The sequence below is a fragment of the Mizuhopecten yessoensis genome, unplaced genomic scaffold (assembly GCF_002113885.1).
Source record: "Mizuhopecten yessoensis strain PY_sf001 unplaced genomic scaffold, ASM211388v2 scaffold6967, whole genome shotgun sequence".
Taxonomy (NCBI): domain Eukaryota; kingdom Metazoa; phylum Mollusca; class Bivalvia; order Pectinida; family Pectinidae; genus Mizuhopecten; species Mizuhopecten yessoensis.
The window spans coordinates 565,710-584,436 of NW_018406814.1; the positions used below are offsets into that span (position 1 = coordinate 565,710).

Sequence of the window (18,727 nt, forward strand, 5' to 3'; positions counted from 1 at the left end):
AAACTATGAGTCATACATGGTAGTCATAAAATCTGAACTATAGCATGCTGTGCTAAGAGTTTTTTTACTCAAATAAATAAACTTAGAATAATGTCAAGGAAACGTGGGTTAAATTTGTTGAAAAAAGACTTAATACTGATCCACAAGGTCTAAACTCGTAATGTTTGGCCTGTATACGTAGCTGGCTGGAGTAAAGTGCTATTTATTATTTTTCAAACAAGAAATGATCGTCTTTCAATATTGCAGGGTGTAGATGTTGTAAAGCCTTGTAACAACTTCTACAGAAATGCGAGTCCTAGAGCAAAGCAGTTTTGTTAGGATTTTATTTGAGTCTAAATAACTTTACTTAACTTCCTTCATAGGTAACAAGAATTTATCATGAAAACCCCCCAACAAAGTACAGTATCAATAAATCCACTCGACCATGTTTTTATTAAAAACCAAAATACTATGTTTTATACATGATGTATAAGATATAAAGTTCAAAATAAACAATTTGAAAAATAATCATTCTCTTTACAATCACCCTATTAATTAACAGACAACTTTAAAAACAGTTTAAAAACAAATTACACTTCCATACAATTTCAAGAAGACAATAAATAGGGAACCGCACAAGAATCATTAATGTTTCAAGATCAGTACATGAAAACTTCACATGATACTTTCACGAAAGTTTGCAAACATATCAGTTTGTCTAGAAAATGACTTGAAAACCATTCATGATATTTTGTAAGTTACTGTTGAACACATATCAATGAGAAGTGGTGTATTAGTGTCTTTTGCTGGCTTTTACTTTTATTACTTTTTATGTAACCATGGAAAACAGCTACAAAATTATCAATATTTTCTGATTTCAGAAGACAACTCCTCAAAAATTCTTCCTCAAAATGGCTGCTCTGAAAACTTGGAATATCACCAACATTAAATCAACTGTTGAATTTTTAGCGCGACCTCATTTTCAAAACTAGTAAAAATGCTACACATACACAATGTCTATTGATGACAATAACCAGCAGAATTATTATGTACAATAATATAGACAAGTGCATTTATGCGAAGAACCATCCTTAATACTTTAGGGGTTTGCTCATTTACGCCCTCTACATCCTTTGAATACAAAACATGATTCTTTGTTGTACATCAAAAGAACTGCATGGGATTGTCATGGTAAAATAGACCAGTTTTGTAACAGTCGGGTGTCGCTCCTCTGTAATCTTCCAAGGACAAGTGTCAGCCTAGCGCTTCGTCAGTTTTTTCACCAAAGATCAGTCACTAAGCTATATTCATGTCTTCCAATTAAACTTTTGTCATCTATAGAGGCACTATTCATTATTAATTTAAACCGAAAATACATACAGTTAAATATCTGCAATTTGGATAACAGTGCTTACAAGATCATTATCGTGATAACAAAAGCCTCGAAACTCGAGATACATAGCAAAAGCCTGCTGGATGGAGCGAAATACAAAATTTAATGTATATTTACAGGTTTTGTATACACCAAACTTTACTCGATGCCATCATCATCAACATATAATGAACTATAACTTGGCTGGAATTCATTTTACTTTGAATATTACCAAACAAATATTGGCAACTCTCAGAAGGTGGCAAGCATAAGAGGTTTCAGTCAACTTGGCTTTTTGCATTAATCTTTTTTAGAAGAACTTGTTCTAGGATGTTTGTCTTGAAAAGAGCCATAGGGTTTCCTTCATATGGCTTTATTTTCAGGGTTGGAAGCTTTCGTGGCGTATGGTCACCAAACATGGCACGGTGCACATCCTCGTCGGTGATGTTATTTCGCTTCCTATTAGCTTTTGTAGAAAGGTCTGCTGCGAAAATAGTTGTCAAAGTAAGACTATAAAAAGTTGCAAAAGCAACGAACCTAGCATTCCAAAAATAAATATTGAAGTCGTATCCCTTAGCTTTCATTTTCGGCCACATCTTTACTTGGTAGACTACTACACCTAGTGCCAAAACTAAGCCTGAAACAGAAAATCAGAATAATTAGTTACTGAAAGAATGTATGACATATTGTTACCAACAGAATTGTTAATTATAGCTCTGTAAATTATATTAGATACACAAAATATATATGTACAGTTGTGGGATCGCACAATATTACACGATGTGCACGGTATGCGCATAGTGTGTAAACCATGTGGGCACGATGTACGAACGATAAAAAGGTGGACGATCATTGCTTGCACACGATGGACGAACGTTGTGCGATAATGATTGTGGTTGGGTGTAAATTGAGGAATGACAGGTGACTTAACAATATATAGTTTCGTGTTTAAACACAAATTTGACTTTTAAGTATGTTTCTATATTCTAGCTACATCTATAAGCTTATCTTTCTGTCTATACTTTCTTAAATTTCGAATAGCTGAAATAAGTCCTTGGTATTTAAGGAAGTTTGTATTTATATCAAATACCTGTTGAAATATTCATTTAGATTTAACTACATCAATTATTACTCTTGGTTAGAGTTTTTTCTTTCTCAAAGTAATATCGCGCACGATACATGGTTTGCTACGTGAAAATGGTTGGCAGCGTCGCGCTGTGATGGAAGGGTTAAAAAGCAGATGCCATAGCGCATCAAAAAATGTCTAGGGAGAACACTGCCTCAGCCCGTATCCTTTTACTAAGGCATTTCATAAACATATTTCATATTTGTGACCTTCAAGGTGGGGCCAAGGTCAAACTAACCAAACTATATTCAAACAAATTTTACATTAAGTAAGTTTATGTTCATTACAGGCTAACTGACATATCTTCTTTCAAAGTTGGTCAAGGCCATAAGGAACTAACAAATTCATGTGTTATTTCTGCAAGCTACAGGCTGATACTAATCTAGGCCTAAAGGAATACAATGTATTAGAAAAAGTTGTTTGAGCTTTTACACACATTTGACACCTATAGCTATGAGACAAGAAAGTAGATCATGGTTATTTATTTGGGCAAACTTATTAGCCCTTAACCTTCACACCATGCCAATAAGTTACAGATATTACTCTGGAAAACAACAACTTTACAAACCTTGACCTTTGAAACTTTAAAAGTGGGTCAAGGTTACCTTTTTGAACACAACAGTCAATAACTAGCTCTTTATTCTACTGAATAATAAGGAAAGGTTTGTTACACTAGCTATATAAATAGGTATTATAAAGTTATTGATATCTGGAATAACTCTTTTGAAGATTTTAACATATTTGTCCCCTGTAACCTTAAAAGTGTTCAAAGTAACACAAATTTAATCAAATTAGATGAATTTTAATTATGAGCAGACCTACATTAATCTAAATATTGACATGGTAGAAATTGGTCCAGAATATATTGATACATGTAAAATGATAAATTGACAGCCTTTTTTGTTTGTTTTTTTGTACTTTCCAATTGCATTTATTCATCTTTCTACAAGCCTTTTACAAAATAAATTCTTACTTTTAAATATAAACCTTGAGGATATCTGACACTCAATGACACTATAGCTCTCTATCTAATTAGCTGCTTGTTGACACTACCTTTTGTATGTTACATTGTATAGCGCCATGCAGGCCTACACTCAATAAATGAGATTGACATTTTGGTTGAATGATTTTTGAGGACATGACCAACACAAATGAGAATGAAAACTTCTCCAAATAGTAAATAATTTTTGGAGACTATGAACACATACCCAATCCGACGGTTGGAACTGCCCTCAAAAAGCTTTGTTCTCCACGTGGATCAGGAGGGCTGAAGAATTCCCTGTCAAGTTTTGGATCTGATGTTACAGATAAAGATCTTTTAGGAGGATTATCCATTTTCACCTTTCTTGTGGTTGAAAACTGAAACAAACACGAGCACATTAACAAGAGATCCTAGATCGCCTAGATCGCATGCAATTACATGGAAATAGATGAAGCATATGTACAGGAGATGGATTTTATTTGAATATTATTGTTTCCGATTTAAATTTTGAAAAGGAGATCACAGTGACTTGAAAAATATCAAGCAACAGTTTTTATAATTTCTGAAGCCAATAACATTTTTTTTATAATGCAGGTAAAATTTTCAAAAGTAGATCATAGCATCCTAATTTCATCAAACAATGGTTACAGGTTCAATTCTGAACCCAATCACAGTTTTTCTTAATGTACGTCAAAGTGACTAATTTGGTCAAACCATAGTCCCATGTTGATATCTTTACCTGATTTTTCATAATGTAGGGTCAGATTTTCAAAAGTAGGTCACAGTAACTTAATTTTGGTCACATAAGTTTTGTACTGTAGGTCACAATGACCTCATTTAGTTCAACCTAGGCTGATGTATTGACCGAACATCAATTATCTGTAATGAAGATGAAATCTCATACTGACTCATGACCAATGAAGTTCATCTGCAATTAAAACTTAAGACACAATACACTAGATTGTGCTACCCCCTAATTATTCAGTGGGCGGATTGGTTTAGTGGTTTACACTTTGGCCTTCTATACGCAGGCAGCCAGAGTCTGATCCTCAAAGTTGGCGCAAGCATGGAACATTTAGAGAAAGCGTTTTTTCTCCTGCCCATATAACTCCAACAACCCAGGTGGAGTATAAAATGGTCTGGGGTGGATGTTGCGGTACCTGCGCTGTAGCATTCAAGTGAGGTGGCACTATAAATGATGCCGTCGGAAGCACGGTCCCACTACAAACAGAACACAACACATCTCCAGCACACACACAGGCATACACACAAAGGGAGATATTAGCCAGGTGGCATAGAGCTAGTAGTCAGCGCCTGATAAGGCAGCTCCTGCGAATTCCTCAAAATTGTATTAATTAATGTATATATGCTAATTGTATTAATTGTATATCTATGTACTGTAAAACGCTTTAGAGGTGCTTATATTAGCTAGATAGGGTGCTGCATCAAATATTGTACATCATCATTATGCCAACTTCAGAAAGTTGATCTACAGTCAAGGGACAGAGAGTGTAGACATGTTTATGTCAATATCACCAGGTACACTGCATTAATCAGCAAGCTTTAACTAAGCATTTGCAATCATGAGCAGATCTAAAAGGCAGTTTTTAACGTTAAACTGCTTTTAGATTTTGTTTTAATTCATTTCAAATTGCAGGTAACATAACTGTAAAAGCATCCCATAGGACATATAAACTGTGACCGGTATAATCTGAGATCTTAGCATGCTACTGGAAAATTTAGTTTGCCCTAGTTGAAGTTTGAGTTTGAATTAGGCTTCATTTGCACTTGGGTGTTAATTATTTCCCGATATCCTTTTAAATATTTACCTGACTCTTCCCCATGTAGATATACCAATTGTTTATATATTTGTAAAACATGGAGTCCCCTTGGCCCAGTGATGCTTCAAATCAAATTTGGTGCAAAATCATTTTTACACATACTGTCTGAAGAAGATCTAGTCTTTCAATTATTTACCTTTTTTTTCACTATTGGCCTTTGCCCCTCGGCCCTCATGGGGCAACATCCTTCATTTATACTTGTACAACACTGATCCTTATTCAATTTGGAGACCATCAGGGAATTTACCTGTTAGCAGAACAAAAACAGAGATGGATCAAGGGGGTGTCACGTGCACCCAGCGCACGTGACACCCCCTTGTCTGTGACCAGAATTTTTTTAAGTAGTGAAATATAAGACCGGCTCGATCGTGTAGCATCCCCCTAGAACAGTTTGGTGTGCACACTGAATTTTGAGCCGCTATGCATCATAATTTTACTGTTACGTATGCATTTGACTGTTACTCATCGAGAGGTATACACAAGTTTTCACAGATCGATAACCTCTTCTCCCCTTTCTAATCAGACTCACCCTCATAAAACAAGATTTATATTGTTCCCCAAGATCGACAACAAACTCTGCCCTGCGGTTAGATTTACCTGTGGGGATGTGAACTATGTAATGACCACTGTTACACTTCAATCTACATTTTGACAGACGATTAAACCAAAATAAGAAATACAAACACAGAAGTACGTATAGACAAAAGCTTAAATTTGTATTCAGGGAAAATGTCAAATGTCTGCTGACCTACCATTGTTGCATTGTTTTGGTTATCAACTTTTAAGGCTTGAGATAAGTTGGCTAGTATGTGAGAAGCTTTTATTAGCAAATGAGTGTCAATTGATACATCAACTATAAACGTCATTTTTACCGAAAGTCGATCTAAACCCCTAAAACCTGTAAAATTACTATGAACACTGTGGTTTAGGTCCAAACCAGCTGTAACAAATTCTCAGACTCCTGTGCCCAGGATCACCCCTCTTCAGTCAGAAATGTCAACAAGCCAACTGTAATAGGGGGAGGTTCGGAGAGGGTTTGCATCTGGTGTCACTCGACTGTCGACAATTTCCCATGCAGTCCTCTCTAGACCTCGCCTCTTTTGTCAGATTACAGACCTATTTTCACTACAGGTTCGAACAATGGATATAGTGGTGCAATACAATTGCAAGCAATTGATTCAATAACTCAACAAGTATGTATAACAAGTTCAACAAATACAAAGCATAGCATTAGTGCCAAACAATGACACCAGTAGACTACGACCATGTGCTCCTAGCTCCCTATAGATCTACAGCGAACCACCATGTATCGATGCCTAAGCCCAAAGCCCCTGACTATCCCTACATACATGTACTGTAGTTCCTAAAGCACTATATATATTATCACAGGAACATTAACCTTACGTAGTTCTATGTATACAGTATTGGTACTGTTAGCAGCACCTCGGCCCATGTTTTGCACTGTTAACACTGCAAGAGGTCACGTAAGGTTCTCCTCACCAGGAGAGGTGAGTCGGCTCACCGACCCTGTCAAGAACCTGATCCCCGCCCAGACCTGCTGTTTTATACCCCCTGCTCCCTCCCCCCACCAAATAGCCTCGAAGATGAGTGCTGTAACAGGTTGTTTCGCCCTTAATCCTGTTTGCCCTAGGTTGTTTCCCCCTAAATACTTTTGTATGAATGTATACATTAACACAAGAGGCCCAAGAGGGCCTGTATCGCTCACCTGAGTATTTAAGCAGTCATAGCAAAATATTCTCGTTAAATATTATATTGCACTATAAATATTTCTCTCGCAAACTTTGTTGGCTCCATCTGTTGAAACTACCAGCAAAATATTATTATAAGATTCTATGCTTTTTGATTCTTCTTCAGAAGTTGCCTGACATATTTTTCCCTGTGATCTTGTAAGTAGGTCAATGTCATTTTCCTTCTCAAATTGGTTAGCTCTATTCCAAAAAGCTACCAGCCAAATCTTATGAATCCATTCCTTTTAGTTCTCAAGAACAAATCCATTAAAATGTTGTTGACCTCTGTGACCTCTAAAGTAGGTTGAGGTCATTTTCATTTGCAAACTTTGGTGAGCTCTATCCCGGGAAGTCACCAGCCAAATATTATAATTTTATGCCTTTTAATTCTTCAGAAGAAGCTGTTTGAACTGTTTGACATATTTGAACGCTGTGACCTTGAAAGTAGGTCAAGGTCATTTTCATTCGCAAACTTTGTTTGGCTCTTTCCCAGGAAGCCACCTGCCAAATATTAAGATTTTATAACTACCAGTTCTTCAGAAGAAGTCGTTTAAAGTGTTTGACATATCTGCCTCATGTGACCTTAAAAGAAGGTCAAGGTCATTTTCATTCTCAAACTTTGTTCGGCTCTTTCCTAGGAAGCTACAAGCCAAATATAGAGATTATATACCTTTCAGTTCTTCAGAAGAAGTCGTTTGAAGTGTCTGACACATTTGACTCCTGTGACCTTGAAAGAAGGTCAAGGTCATTTTCATTCTCAAACTTTGTCGGGCTCTATCCAAGGAAGCCATCAATCAAAAATAAAGATTCTATACCTTTCAGTTCTTCAGAAGAAGTCGTTTGAAGTGTTTGACACATTTGACTCCTGTGACCTTGAAAGTAGGTCAAGGTCATTTTCATTCTCAAACTTTGTTGGGCTCTATCCCAGGAAGCCATCAGCCCAATATGAAGATTCTATACCTTTTAGTTCTTCAGAAGAAGTCATTTGAAGTTTTTGACATATTTGACCCTTGTGACCGTGAAAATAGGTCAAGGTCATTTTTGTTCTCAAACTTTGTAGGGCTCCTACCAACGAAGCTTTCAGCCAAATATCATGACTCTAGGCCGGTCCGTTCTTCAGAAGAAGTTGTTTAAAGGAAAAGTTGACGGACGAGGACGGACGGACGGATGCCGCACCATGACATAAGCTCACTTGCCCTTAGGGCAGGTGAGCTAATACTAATTCATATTTAAAATTGATGACTTTCTACATTGGTGTTAGGTATATTTCATGTAGAGTATGTGAGAGCAGAGTCAGCTTTTCAAAGCTGCCGTTTGCCACACTCGCTTAAAAACATGACAAACACTTTTTGTCATGAAATTGATTTTAATGATGTGGAAGACTAAAATTAAGACTTAATTTGTGACTTAAAACTACTAAAATTGAAAGAAAATACCAAACAATGTTTCGCCCTAATATTTTTGTTTTAGGGCGAAACAACCTAGCGCAAAATAACCTAGGGCGAACGGGACTTAGGGCGAAACAGCCGGTAACCATGAGTGACCAACTGTTAATCTCAAACCCAGCCTCACCATGGCCATCTAAAACCATGTGGGCCAGGAGAACCTATTCCTGTTATTGCTATCACCAATTTCCGGCCGTCTCAAAAGTGTAAACACACAGATTTCAGCACCGGTATCGATTCGTAGCAGCTGATCGCCAGAAATCCAACACTGAACGAAAAGCCCTACCCTAAATAAGGGTGAATAACACATAAAGTAACAGAGCCCTGTCTGTAAATCATAAACAGCAATTATACCTAACAAAGTATTAATACAAATTAATGTGAGAAGTAAACAACCTAACTTCCCAATCCCACACGACACTGCCGCATTTAACCCAAAATGGAGCAGGCGCCAAAACAGTTGAGTGATCGCCTATCAAAGACAAGATCTTCTCTGAGTCACATGATTGAAAAGACAACCCTTTCTTACCTCATTAAGCCCTAATTCTGTAAATGCTCTTGAGGCTTGGATGACCTTTATGTTTTTCGTTTTTTACGGGTTTTTACATCACCTTTCTGCGAACCTGTCATCTAACGACCTTCACCTCGATTAGCGATTTTGGGAAAATTAATTGAAATTTATGTTACACAAATAAAATGAATGTAAAAAAATGTAATATTATATATTTTACATTTCAAGTGTTAAATGTTTACATTTAAGTCATTATCATTATAATTTAGTTGCAACGTATTCAGTGCGAGATGACAACAACAAAAGATGTCAGATCCGGTGAAATCACATGAAAGTTTTTAGAAAATTTAGGCATTTAATTTACTTTCTAACATCATTTTTGAGAACCATGCCAAACCGGTAACTGAAACAATACTTGGTTATACTAGGAAATGGTTAGAAGTATTCAATTACGTCACCATATTTCATGCAGAATGAGACACAAAAGACATAATATGGATGATACGTCAACAAATAATAATGCCGAATTTATTATTAACAATGTCGATTGCAAGATATCAATAGTCCACTAAACATACGGCACTGAAAGGATAGCTACCAAATCACAATGTTTCAGAGCAGGAAACAAGAGGTAGATATTGTATCTGAACTGGCGGTTCTTCTAAGGAGAAGTGGTAAGTTTTGTGTAACATCAACATCAAAAACCTCCCTTTATCAGGTTGGGGAAAACCACCAACCTCTTCATCTGATAGACTTCCTCCGTCGATACCGACGATTACGGAAATAGGGTCATTGTGCTATTGTGCGTAAATTATGTACAGTGATGATTTTTTTGTTATTTGCTATAGGATAAAAACAATATACACGCAAACTCGCCTGTTATACTCTAGTTAGAGTATGGATTTGTTACTAAAAATAACCCAAATCTCTTAAAGGGGCATCACGGTGAAGTAACTTTATTTTTTGTCTTTTTTTTCAAATACTACATAAACATATCAAGTGAGACTCCTTATGGAAAATAACGATCGGATTTGGCTGAAATAGATTCATAAAAATGATTAAATCTAAGAAAATCATCGGTATTTCTTCCTGTCTGACCAACGTTTTGTTCAGGGATTTCCCTCTACTAGCGCATGCGTATAGCACACCATTTCTTTGTAAACAAAATGACTGGCCGTGTGAAGTAAGCAAAAGAAAACTGTTGTACCGTGTGAGCTACGAAACAAAAAGTTGCCAAATGGTCAAAAGATAGCGCAAGGAGTACGTTACGGAATCATTATTGCAGGTGGGCAGTATTCAAAGGAGAAAATAACTGCCCTAGCAGTTAGTACGGTGCATGTTTTCTTCCGGATAGCCGGTTAAGCTGAAATGGAATCGACAGAAATGCTAGCGCTGTTTATGTTATGAATAAATATCTAAAACTATTAAGCTCGCTTGTATCTTTGTCTGAGTTTGAACACAGATGAATTGTGTTTCATTTTTTTTTCAAAATTCACTCCTTTTTACATAAATTTCTATTTAAATCCTTAAAATTCTGACAACCTATTTTTTTTTTGTGGCAGAAAATTTCTTTTCTTCAAAGCAATGTAACTACAAAATTTGAAGAAATTCTACTGAGAAATGGTGGCACAAACCTATTACCTTAAACTGGCTAAACTGGTAAAGAAATTAGAAAGCTTGACAAACCAGTTTGAAACTAAAACTAGTTTTGTGCTAACAAATTCGCCTATTATGTGATTGTGTTTACCGTGCTAAGGAAAATAACTCTTGTTTCGTGTATTCTACAGAAAGGTCTGTGATACAATACACCACCCATTAAAAACTTCATGTATATGCAAATTTGTTTGGTTTTGCAAAGCTGGAATAGTCATTATTCATTCAAAAAAAAGTAGTTCATTATTTAATTATTTAGTTAAATTGTTATTTTTGTTTGTTTTTGTTTGCATGAATCGGTCTTATTAAAAAAAACATATTAGCTTTTATTAATTATGATATGTTTCCTTAAAGGTTTGTTTTCAGTTTATGTTTCCATAAGATGTGACTTATGTATACAGAAATGTAGCATTGTGTACATTCTGTTATCATACACTGATGCATGTGTCTTTAAAATAGACAACAAATCCATGTTTTCATGTGTTGTACATGTCGGTAAAGTGCTATTATAAAGAACATATGATATTTCTTTTAGGTATGTGTACATCTTGTCATCAAACTTTGATGGCTGTAGCTATTAAACAAACAACAGAGCTATATATCGACAATCTGTAGTAAATTACAAAGATCAGAGACACAATTATTTTCCAGGTTCCTATACATTTTGTGTCGCTGCTCGATGGCAGGTGTTATTATAATAACAACGTTAAGAAAATGTATCCACAATGATAAATTTAAATGTAGTTGTTTCCAACACCAAAAGGACACATTATGTTGGCAATTGAATAACCGATGAAAGTTGAAAGGGTTACCTCCAATTAACTGCCTTTTATAGTTCAATAGGCCTATATAGGTTTGTAGCGGTTGGCCATGGGGCGATACAGAATTTTGGGGCGATATAGCTTTAAGGGCGAAACAGATTTTGGGGCGATATGCATGGTTGTCATACTTTGGGCGACCTGAACTGAAAATTGGGTTGATGTGGGAAAAAAGGGTCGAACTGGTTTGGGGCGTAAAAAGGTTTTGGGGCCAAAATGTCTGTAATTCATCAAATTACAGGGGTGCATTAGTTCACCTTGTACCACATATTTGCTTTAAAAGACCACAAGAACACCCAAAATCACATCATCGATTGGGACAATGCCAAAATTGTTCAAAGAGCACAACAAACAAAATCTAGACAAATTAAATCAATGAAACATGATATTAACAACAGGAAAACACAAAACATGAACAGAGATGAGGGGGACACCAACTAAGTCATCTGTATGACTCACTACTGATCTACAATTGATAGGGGGCTTATATTTACCAGGGCTAGATATATATACCCAACCAGCTGCAGTAACCTATGTCATACAGTGTGTTCATGCAGACACTTTAGATCTCTATCAATAGGTAAAATGTTCCTTAATCGAACGCCAAATCAAACTTGACAATTTCATCACACTTTGTACTGGTCAACAATACAAATTGCTGCCTCAGACATAGCTTGACAAAGGGACAAGAAGGACTGGAAACATTACACGTTTAATACGTACATCGTGTAGGAAGTAAAATTTTCGTGTGTATAAATCGATATCCTTTAGTCTTGAATCATCTAAAAGGACAAACAATTGTTTCCGCTTTCAGCTTGAAAAAAAAGTAGGTTTATAATTATCTTTCTTTCACGCAAAATATTTTCAATTTCACAAGTTTGAATATAAGCATCATTTCAGATTTGAAAGTGCTTACTAGAATAGCCAAAAAGTGCAGGTAAGGCATTGTGAAATAGGGCAGGTAGGAAAAATAGAAACACAAATTTTCATTTTTGCCTATAAAAAGAATATTGTGGTATATCTAGATCTCGTACAATTGACCTAAATGTACATACAAATTGTAGTGTACATGTGTGTATCATAATAATTCAAAACATTGCTTTATAATCAAAAGTCAAATGGCTTGTTTAATATATTGGGGCCCCCAATTATTTTTTCCCTGCAATTTTGGCAAGATTAAATCACAATAATGGAATGAGTTATTTTCAGAAATGTGATTTGTAGGTGTATATTACATGAATAGCTCTTGTTCTGCGTGTTCCCCTGAAGTTATTTATTTTCACAATTATATTATTCAGGGGATAAGATTTTAAGTGGTGAGAGCAAACTTACCTTAACAACGCAATCCCTATCCCGCCTCTATGTGTCATTCCGGCGATACAGCGAGACTAGTCATCAAGGGGAGATAACAAATGACAGACGAAGAGGCAGAGACAGAAAACAGGAAGAAGAGCACCAGAGGTGGAGAACCAATGTCCAGTTCCTCAATGATTTCATCTCAAAGACTGTTTCTCTCAAGGTACAAGCTGCTGTAGTATACGTTGTATATATATTTCATGAAGGGTACCAAATGTACATGTTTGTCAAATGTATGCAGACTTCAGTTCAGATTACAATTTTGTTATCGTGTTAAAGTTTCATCAATAGAGATAATTTAATCTATATTATGATTTTAAAAAGAACAAATTCTTTTTACAAAACATACTTGAAACTGTACATCTTTTAAAAGTTATATAACTAAGCCATTGTAATTAAATTTATTTAAGTTATGCTGTGTAGAACAGCACGGATGGTTTTTTTTGTTTTGGTTTGCAGAACATGTACTAAGTAATACCATTTTATCATTAATCTGATGAGTTTACATATTTCTTCTGCAGTTGACCCATGGAGTACAGACAATGCAGGAACCGGTTTACCTGTCACGCTTTAGAAACATAGAGGTTTTGGAGCTGAAAAAAATTCCTGTGCACATGTTGCATGGACTGCAGAAGCTTCGAGGCCAGCTCAAGGTCCTTATTGTAGCCAGATGTCTTCAGAATCTCGAGGTAAGGATGAATAGATAGTTTGTGAGTATGTAGGTCATGATTAATTATAGTAAATGGTTGTGTATAGAACTGATGAAGAAATAGTTTTTAATCAGGACATACATTGTATACCATATACATTTATCTATGTGTTATAGAAATAAAATGGCAGATGTTTGTGGATTTTGACAGCGCTGGCATTGGGTACAGTATAATCAATTACAGAAAAAATATTCATGCGTGTATACCAGTATTCATAACTTCAAATTATGAATTTGGAAGACAACTATAGCTTTGCCATTGTCTCTTTGCTGCAATTTTCTTGTACAATATTCCATGTACAAGAGTCTGAATATTTTATTCCATCCTAAAGGAAACTAGAACAAAGATACAAAGACACTGTATCAGCCTTATTTGAATATGGTAGAATATATTACTTAGAATGTTTATGTCAAAATAAGATTTATTTATTTTACAACAATTATCGATTTATTAATCACTCTTATTAGCCTAGATGATAGCGTGCAGGGGTCTTGATTTGGGAGGAAACTGGGGAACCCAGAGAAAACAAAAATGGTCAGGCGCAATATATATTTGAAGCTTGAATTTCTCTTCCCAGGATTTGATGTGAAAACATAAATGTCATCAAGTCTTGGTGATTTACTTCTATCTTTACTGAATCATGAATGGTTCACTGCAATGTAGGATTTACTGGAGACATGTGGAGGTGATCAGAGTGCCCCCCTATCCTGGCCCCAATTAACCAGTCTGTATGTCAGCTGTAATGGCCTTCCAAGACTAGACAACTCTTTGGTATGTATACAAAACAGAGCATGATTGTTGTGGTTCATATTGGCTAATTCCTAGACATCATGCAAATGTTATGGTATAAATCAAAATAAGCTGTCCCCTTTAACTGAGCAAGGTCTTCATGGATGGCTAAGATTCTTCAACATATTCCCAGCCAAGGGATCAGCCCAGGTGGTATATGTTACAAAATCTTAACTCAAGACCGAGATTGAATAGCGGCATTAGCTTCAACACCAGGAAGCAAACCTTTGGTTTGGAATGAACAAAAGTACCTTGTGGAAGTTTTTACACTTGGTCCAGTGTAAGTGTTAATATTTGTCAAGCAGAATGTTTTGAATCACATTTAGCAATACCTATAAGCATTGATCATACTTAATAGGTTGTTTTTCTAATCATTTTTGTGTAGGAAAATGAATGTCCTGTATATAACTGTTCTGCTGTGTACTTTCCAGAGGTTACTGTCAGCCATAGAAGTCATAGACCTCAGTCATAACCAGCTCTACAAGACAGAAGGCTTTCTTGAGGTAAGACCACGTTATTGAATGGTGCATTCAATTATTGTTATAGTCAATTACAGAAGTCATCAGCGGACTTTCTAATTATATTAAAGCATCTTCACGAATGGGGGCAATGACTATAGAGTGAAGGTGGCAGAATTTTATGTAGCAGTCGTGGTATTTGGGTGAAATATCATTAACAATTCAGGTTCGTTTAACCAGTTTGTTATCGGCATAAACCGAATGATAAGTAAAAACCCTACAATATGAAATATGTATAATTAAAACACAATTTCATGTTAATCTCATACTAACATCGTGTCATAATTTCTATTATTCCTAATAAAAGATTATAAAAAGATCGCAAGAAACTGTTTATCATAATTCTAATAATTCAAAATAACAGTTTAACATATTATATCTCATAAATGTATCTTCATAAGTTTATCACTTACATATATATAACACGGACAACATATACAAGATACCTACCCCTTCTGCATGAAGAGGGTTTTCAGACAATAGTCGTTACACAAGTTTATGATGTTGGTCTCTGTCTCAGTTACATGTCTGTCTTTCATCAGTGTTCCCTTTAAATTTCCTACACAAATATAATGAAAACCACATATAAATAAAACATTGTTCAGTAGGATCACTTCTATTACTTGAAATAATAAACTGACCAAAAATGGCTATGCTGAAAAAATTCAAATAATCCCAAAATACAATTACTTCAAAAATTAAACTAATTCAACTAATTAAAAAGATAACGTTTATATACTGTTCAATAGCATATGAAAACTAATATTTTCATATAAGTACTTATATTTCAATTTAAGATTGAATCATGTTTAGCCTTTCTGACGTCACTGACCATCACTGACCATAAGGTGCCACGAGTAAAACCTAAACAATGACCACTGTAAAAATAGACAAGACACGTGACCCAAACAAACAGCTTTACAACACATCTCATGACTCTGAAACAACACTCACTCTCACTCAAAGTTACTAAAATATCACGATACGGATGGCTGACTTCCATCGCATACGGACACGTATCTACAAATCGTAAAATATACAAAATAATTAATATTACTTATTAACTTCAATATAATTTAATAACTTATTGAGGAGGCACGGTAGTCTAGTGGTAGGACGCCAGACTCGGGACCAAAGGGTTAGGGGTTCGATACTTTACTCCGCTTGTTCCAGTCCCCGAGGAGTTGAGAAAGCTATTAGCTGGTTGCAAAGACCCTATAACCATGGATAATAATTTGTGAACTGTATACATTCTCTTTTTATTTGTGCAGACTTTATCAGAAATCATCCGAGTGAATCTAGGCTATAACTGCATAGACAGTCTTCCTTCATTTGCCAACTCAGCAAAACTAAAGATAAAGACACTCATCCTGAGAAACAATAACCTAGATAACTTAGAAGGTAAGTGGCAATGAAGTCTTACAATCTGTTCAAGTTTAAGTTTGATTTTCAAGTTTTAAGATTGTGAATAAACTATATATATTTTATCTTATTATTACAGTTCTTGTCTTATTTTACACTGATCTCCGAGTTGTCTCAAGTAAAATTCATGAAACATTACAGACATGCTGTACTTAGTGTTAGTGACTGTAGATGAGTTGCATATTATGGTTAAGATGTTGAATTAATAAAGAAAACAAATGTTTTGGTAAACTGCCAAGCAAAGAAAAACCCTTAAGGAAGCTTGTTGCATAATGCTTTGTAAAACAACTTTAAAAACTTTACTCTGTGACTTAAATGTCAAACTTAGTATGGTATTATATACTGGTCTTCCTGTGGTCCTGAAGATGTGTGTGCTGTTTTACTTTGCATTGTACCAAATGTAATTGTAGACTGCCTTAGTCTAGAAAAATATTGTCATTCTGTCTGGAATGACCTCTACAATGTACTTTTGAGTATGCTTCGTATAGCTCTTTATCTTAACATCCCAAACAAGATGAATGTTTCTGTGAAGACAAAGTGTATATACGTAGTGTAAAGATTTTATTTAACAATTTCTCCTTGACCGAATTGTTTTTGTTGTTATGTTACAGGTGCAGAGGATTTGATTTTTTTAGAGGAGTTAGATGTTTCCTCCAACTGTCTAGTCGACCATTCTTGCCTCACTGTACTCTCTGGACTAAGCAAACTTAACCGGGTCGGTATTTCCATAGCGTTTGTCAACACACATATTTCACAACTATGTTAGAGCCAATGATTGGTAATTTAGTACTGATGGATTTTGTTGTTCATATAAAAGTTAATCAGAGATGAAATCAAAGATCAGAAAAAAATATTGTAGTGTAAGGCTGAAAAATGAGTACATCTGAACATAGATTCAGATGTATTGAGTTGTTATATGGAGCCCAGTCAGAGTAGATTATGTAGAAATAAAAGTATTACTACAAAAAAAGAGCACATTGTCCCCATTTAAGTTAGCATCATTTGACTCATCACCAAAATATCAACGAGTCCAAGAAAGTTAATATGAAAATTTGTGGCATTATGTAAGGAGATGCCTAGAGCCCGGTATGGGAAAAAAGATACAGGATGACTCCTAAACTTCATTTAATATGAAGATTTCTAAGACAACAGGAATTCAAAGACGATATGTAGACTCAAATTTCTAATTTGAAAAAAACAAAAGGATACTTTGACTTAACTGGTAAATTTTAATATTGAATTTGTTAATTAACACATACATGTAGTGTACAGTGTACGTATCCCAGGTACAATGTAAGTTAAACTATTGTTTTTCTGTAATTTATGATTATGATGATAGAAATGTTATTTAAAGGACTAAATTGACTTAATAGGACCTAACATGTTATACATGTATTATCTCTTTCCAGTAAAATTTATTTATTATGCTGACCAGATCAATATTATCCATTTTCAGCTTAGTCTCAAGGGTAATCCCTTGTCTTTCCACAGAAGTCATAGAGCATTAACCCTACAACATGTAACAGACACTGCTGCCAGGAACAAGGTAAGTGAGATACAGTGTTAACACCGCAACATGTAACTGTCAGTATATAGCATTACCCCTACAACATGTAACAGACACTGCTGCCAGGAACACAGTAAGTGTAATACAGTGTTAACACCACAACATGTAACTGTTAGTATATAGCATTAACCCTACAACATGAAACAGACACTGCTGCCAGAAACACAGTTAGTGTGGTACATTGTTAACACCACAACATGTAACTGTCAGTATTTAGCATTAACCCTACAACATGTAACAGGCACTGCTGCCAGGAACAAGGTAAGTGAGATACAGTGTTAACACCGCAACATGTAACTGTCAGTATATAGCATTACCCCTACAACATGTAACAGACACTGCTGCCAGGAACAAGGGAAGTGTGATACAGTGTTAACTCCACAACATGAACTGTCAGTATATAGCATTAACCCTACAACATGTAATAGACACTGCTGCCAGGAACACAGTAAGTGTAATACAGTGTTAACACCACAACATGTAACTGTTAGTATATAGCATTAACCCTACAACATGTACCAGACACTGTTACCAGGAACACAGTAAGTGTGATACAGTGTTAATACCACAACATGTAACTGTCAGTATATAACATTAACCCTACAACATGTAACAGACACTGCTGCCAGGAACACAGTTAGTGTGGTACATTGTTAACACCACAACATGTAACTGTCAGTATATAGCATTAACCCTACAACATCTAACAGACAATGTTACCAGGAACACAGTGAGTGTGATACAGTGTTAACACCACAACATGTAACTGTCAGTATATAACATTAACCCTACAACATGTAACAGACACTGTTACCAGGAAAACGGTAAGTGTGATACAGTGTTAACTCCACAACATGTAACTGTCAGTATATAGCATTAAAACTACAACA

The 18,727-nt window shown here is 35.5% G+C and overlaps 2 protein-coding genes across 7 annotated transcripts in view; one reads left to right on the plus strand and one right to left on the minus strand.

The window, feature by feature from the left end:
* Window positions 1-1,551: 1,551 nt before the first annotated feature.
* Window positions 1,552-9,123, minus strand: LOC110452889. Its single transcript, XM_021501624.1, has 3 exons — window positions 9,023-9,123; window positions 3,686-3,836; window positions 1,552-1,988 (listed from the first exon to the last, which is right to left on the minus strand). The coding sequence occupies exons 2-3, from the start codon at window positions 3,810-3,812 to the stop codon at window positions 1,630-1,632; spliced, it is 486 nt and encodes a 161-aa protein (XP_021357299.1). The 5' UTR covers window positions 3,813-3,836; window positions 9,023-9,123; the 3' UTR covers window positions 1,552-1,629.
* Window positions 9,124-9,313: 190 nt separating this feature from the next.
* LOC110452888 (serine/threonine-protein kinase 11-interacting protein-like) overlaps window positions 9,314-18,727 on the plus strand; it is a 36,180-nt gene continuing 26,766 nt past the window's right edge. For all 6 annotated transcript variants that reach the window (XM_021501617.1, XM_021501621.1, XM_021501619.1 and 3 more), the window contains exons 1-8: window positions 9,314-9,678; window positions 12,774-12,994; window positions 13,353-13,520; window positions 14,205-14,312; window positions 14,762-14,833; window positions 16,120-16,249; window positions 16,882-16,985; window positions 17,727-17,816. In XM_021501617.1, the coding sequence (XP_021357292.1) occupies window positions 9,612-9,678; window positions 12,774-12,994; window positions 13,353-13,520; window positions 14,205-14,312; window positions 14,762-14,833; window positions 16,120-16,249; window positions 16,882-16,985; window positions 17,727-17,816 (960 nt within the window). In that variant the 5' untranslated portion in view covers window positions 9,314-9,611. The remainder of the gene's footprint in view (window positions 9,679-12,773; window positions 12,995-13,352; window positions 13,521-14,204; window positions 14,313-14,761; window positions 14,834-16,119; window positions 16,250-16,881; window positions 16,986-17,726; window positions 17,817-18,727) is intronic.

Excerpts from the sequence above, each read along its gene's own strand:
- LOC110452889 (XM_021501624.1), bottom strand. The coding sequence starts at position 3,812 with ATGGATAATCCTCCTAAAAGATCTTTATCTGTAACATCAGATCCAAAA. Across the intron at positions 1,989-3,685 it reads AGTTCCAACCGTCGGATTGG|GCTTAGTTTTGGCACTAGGT; the intron begins GTATGTGTTCAT and ends TTTCTGTTTCAG.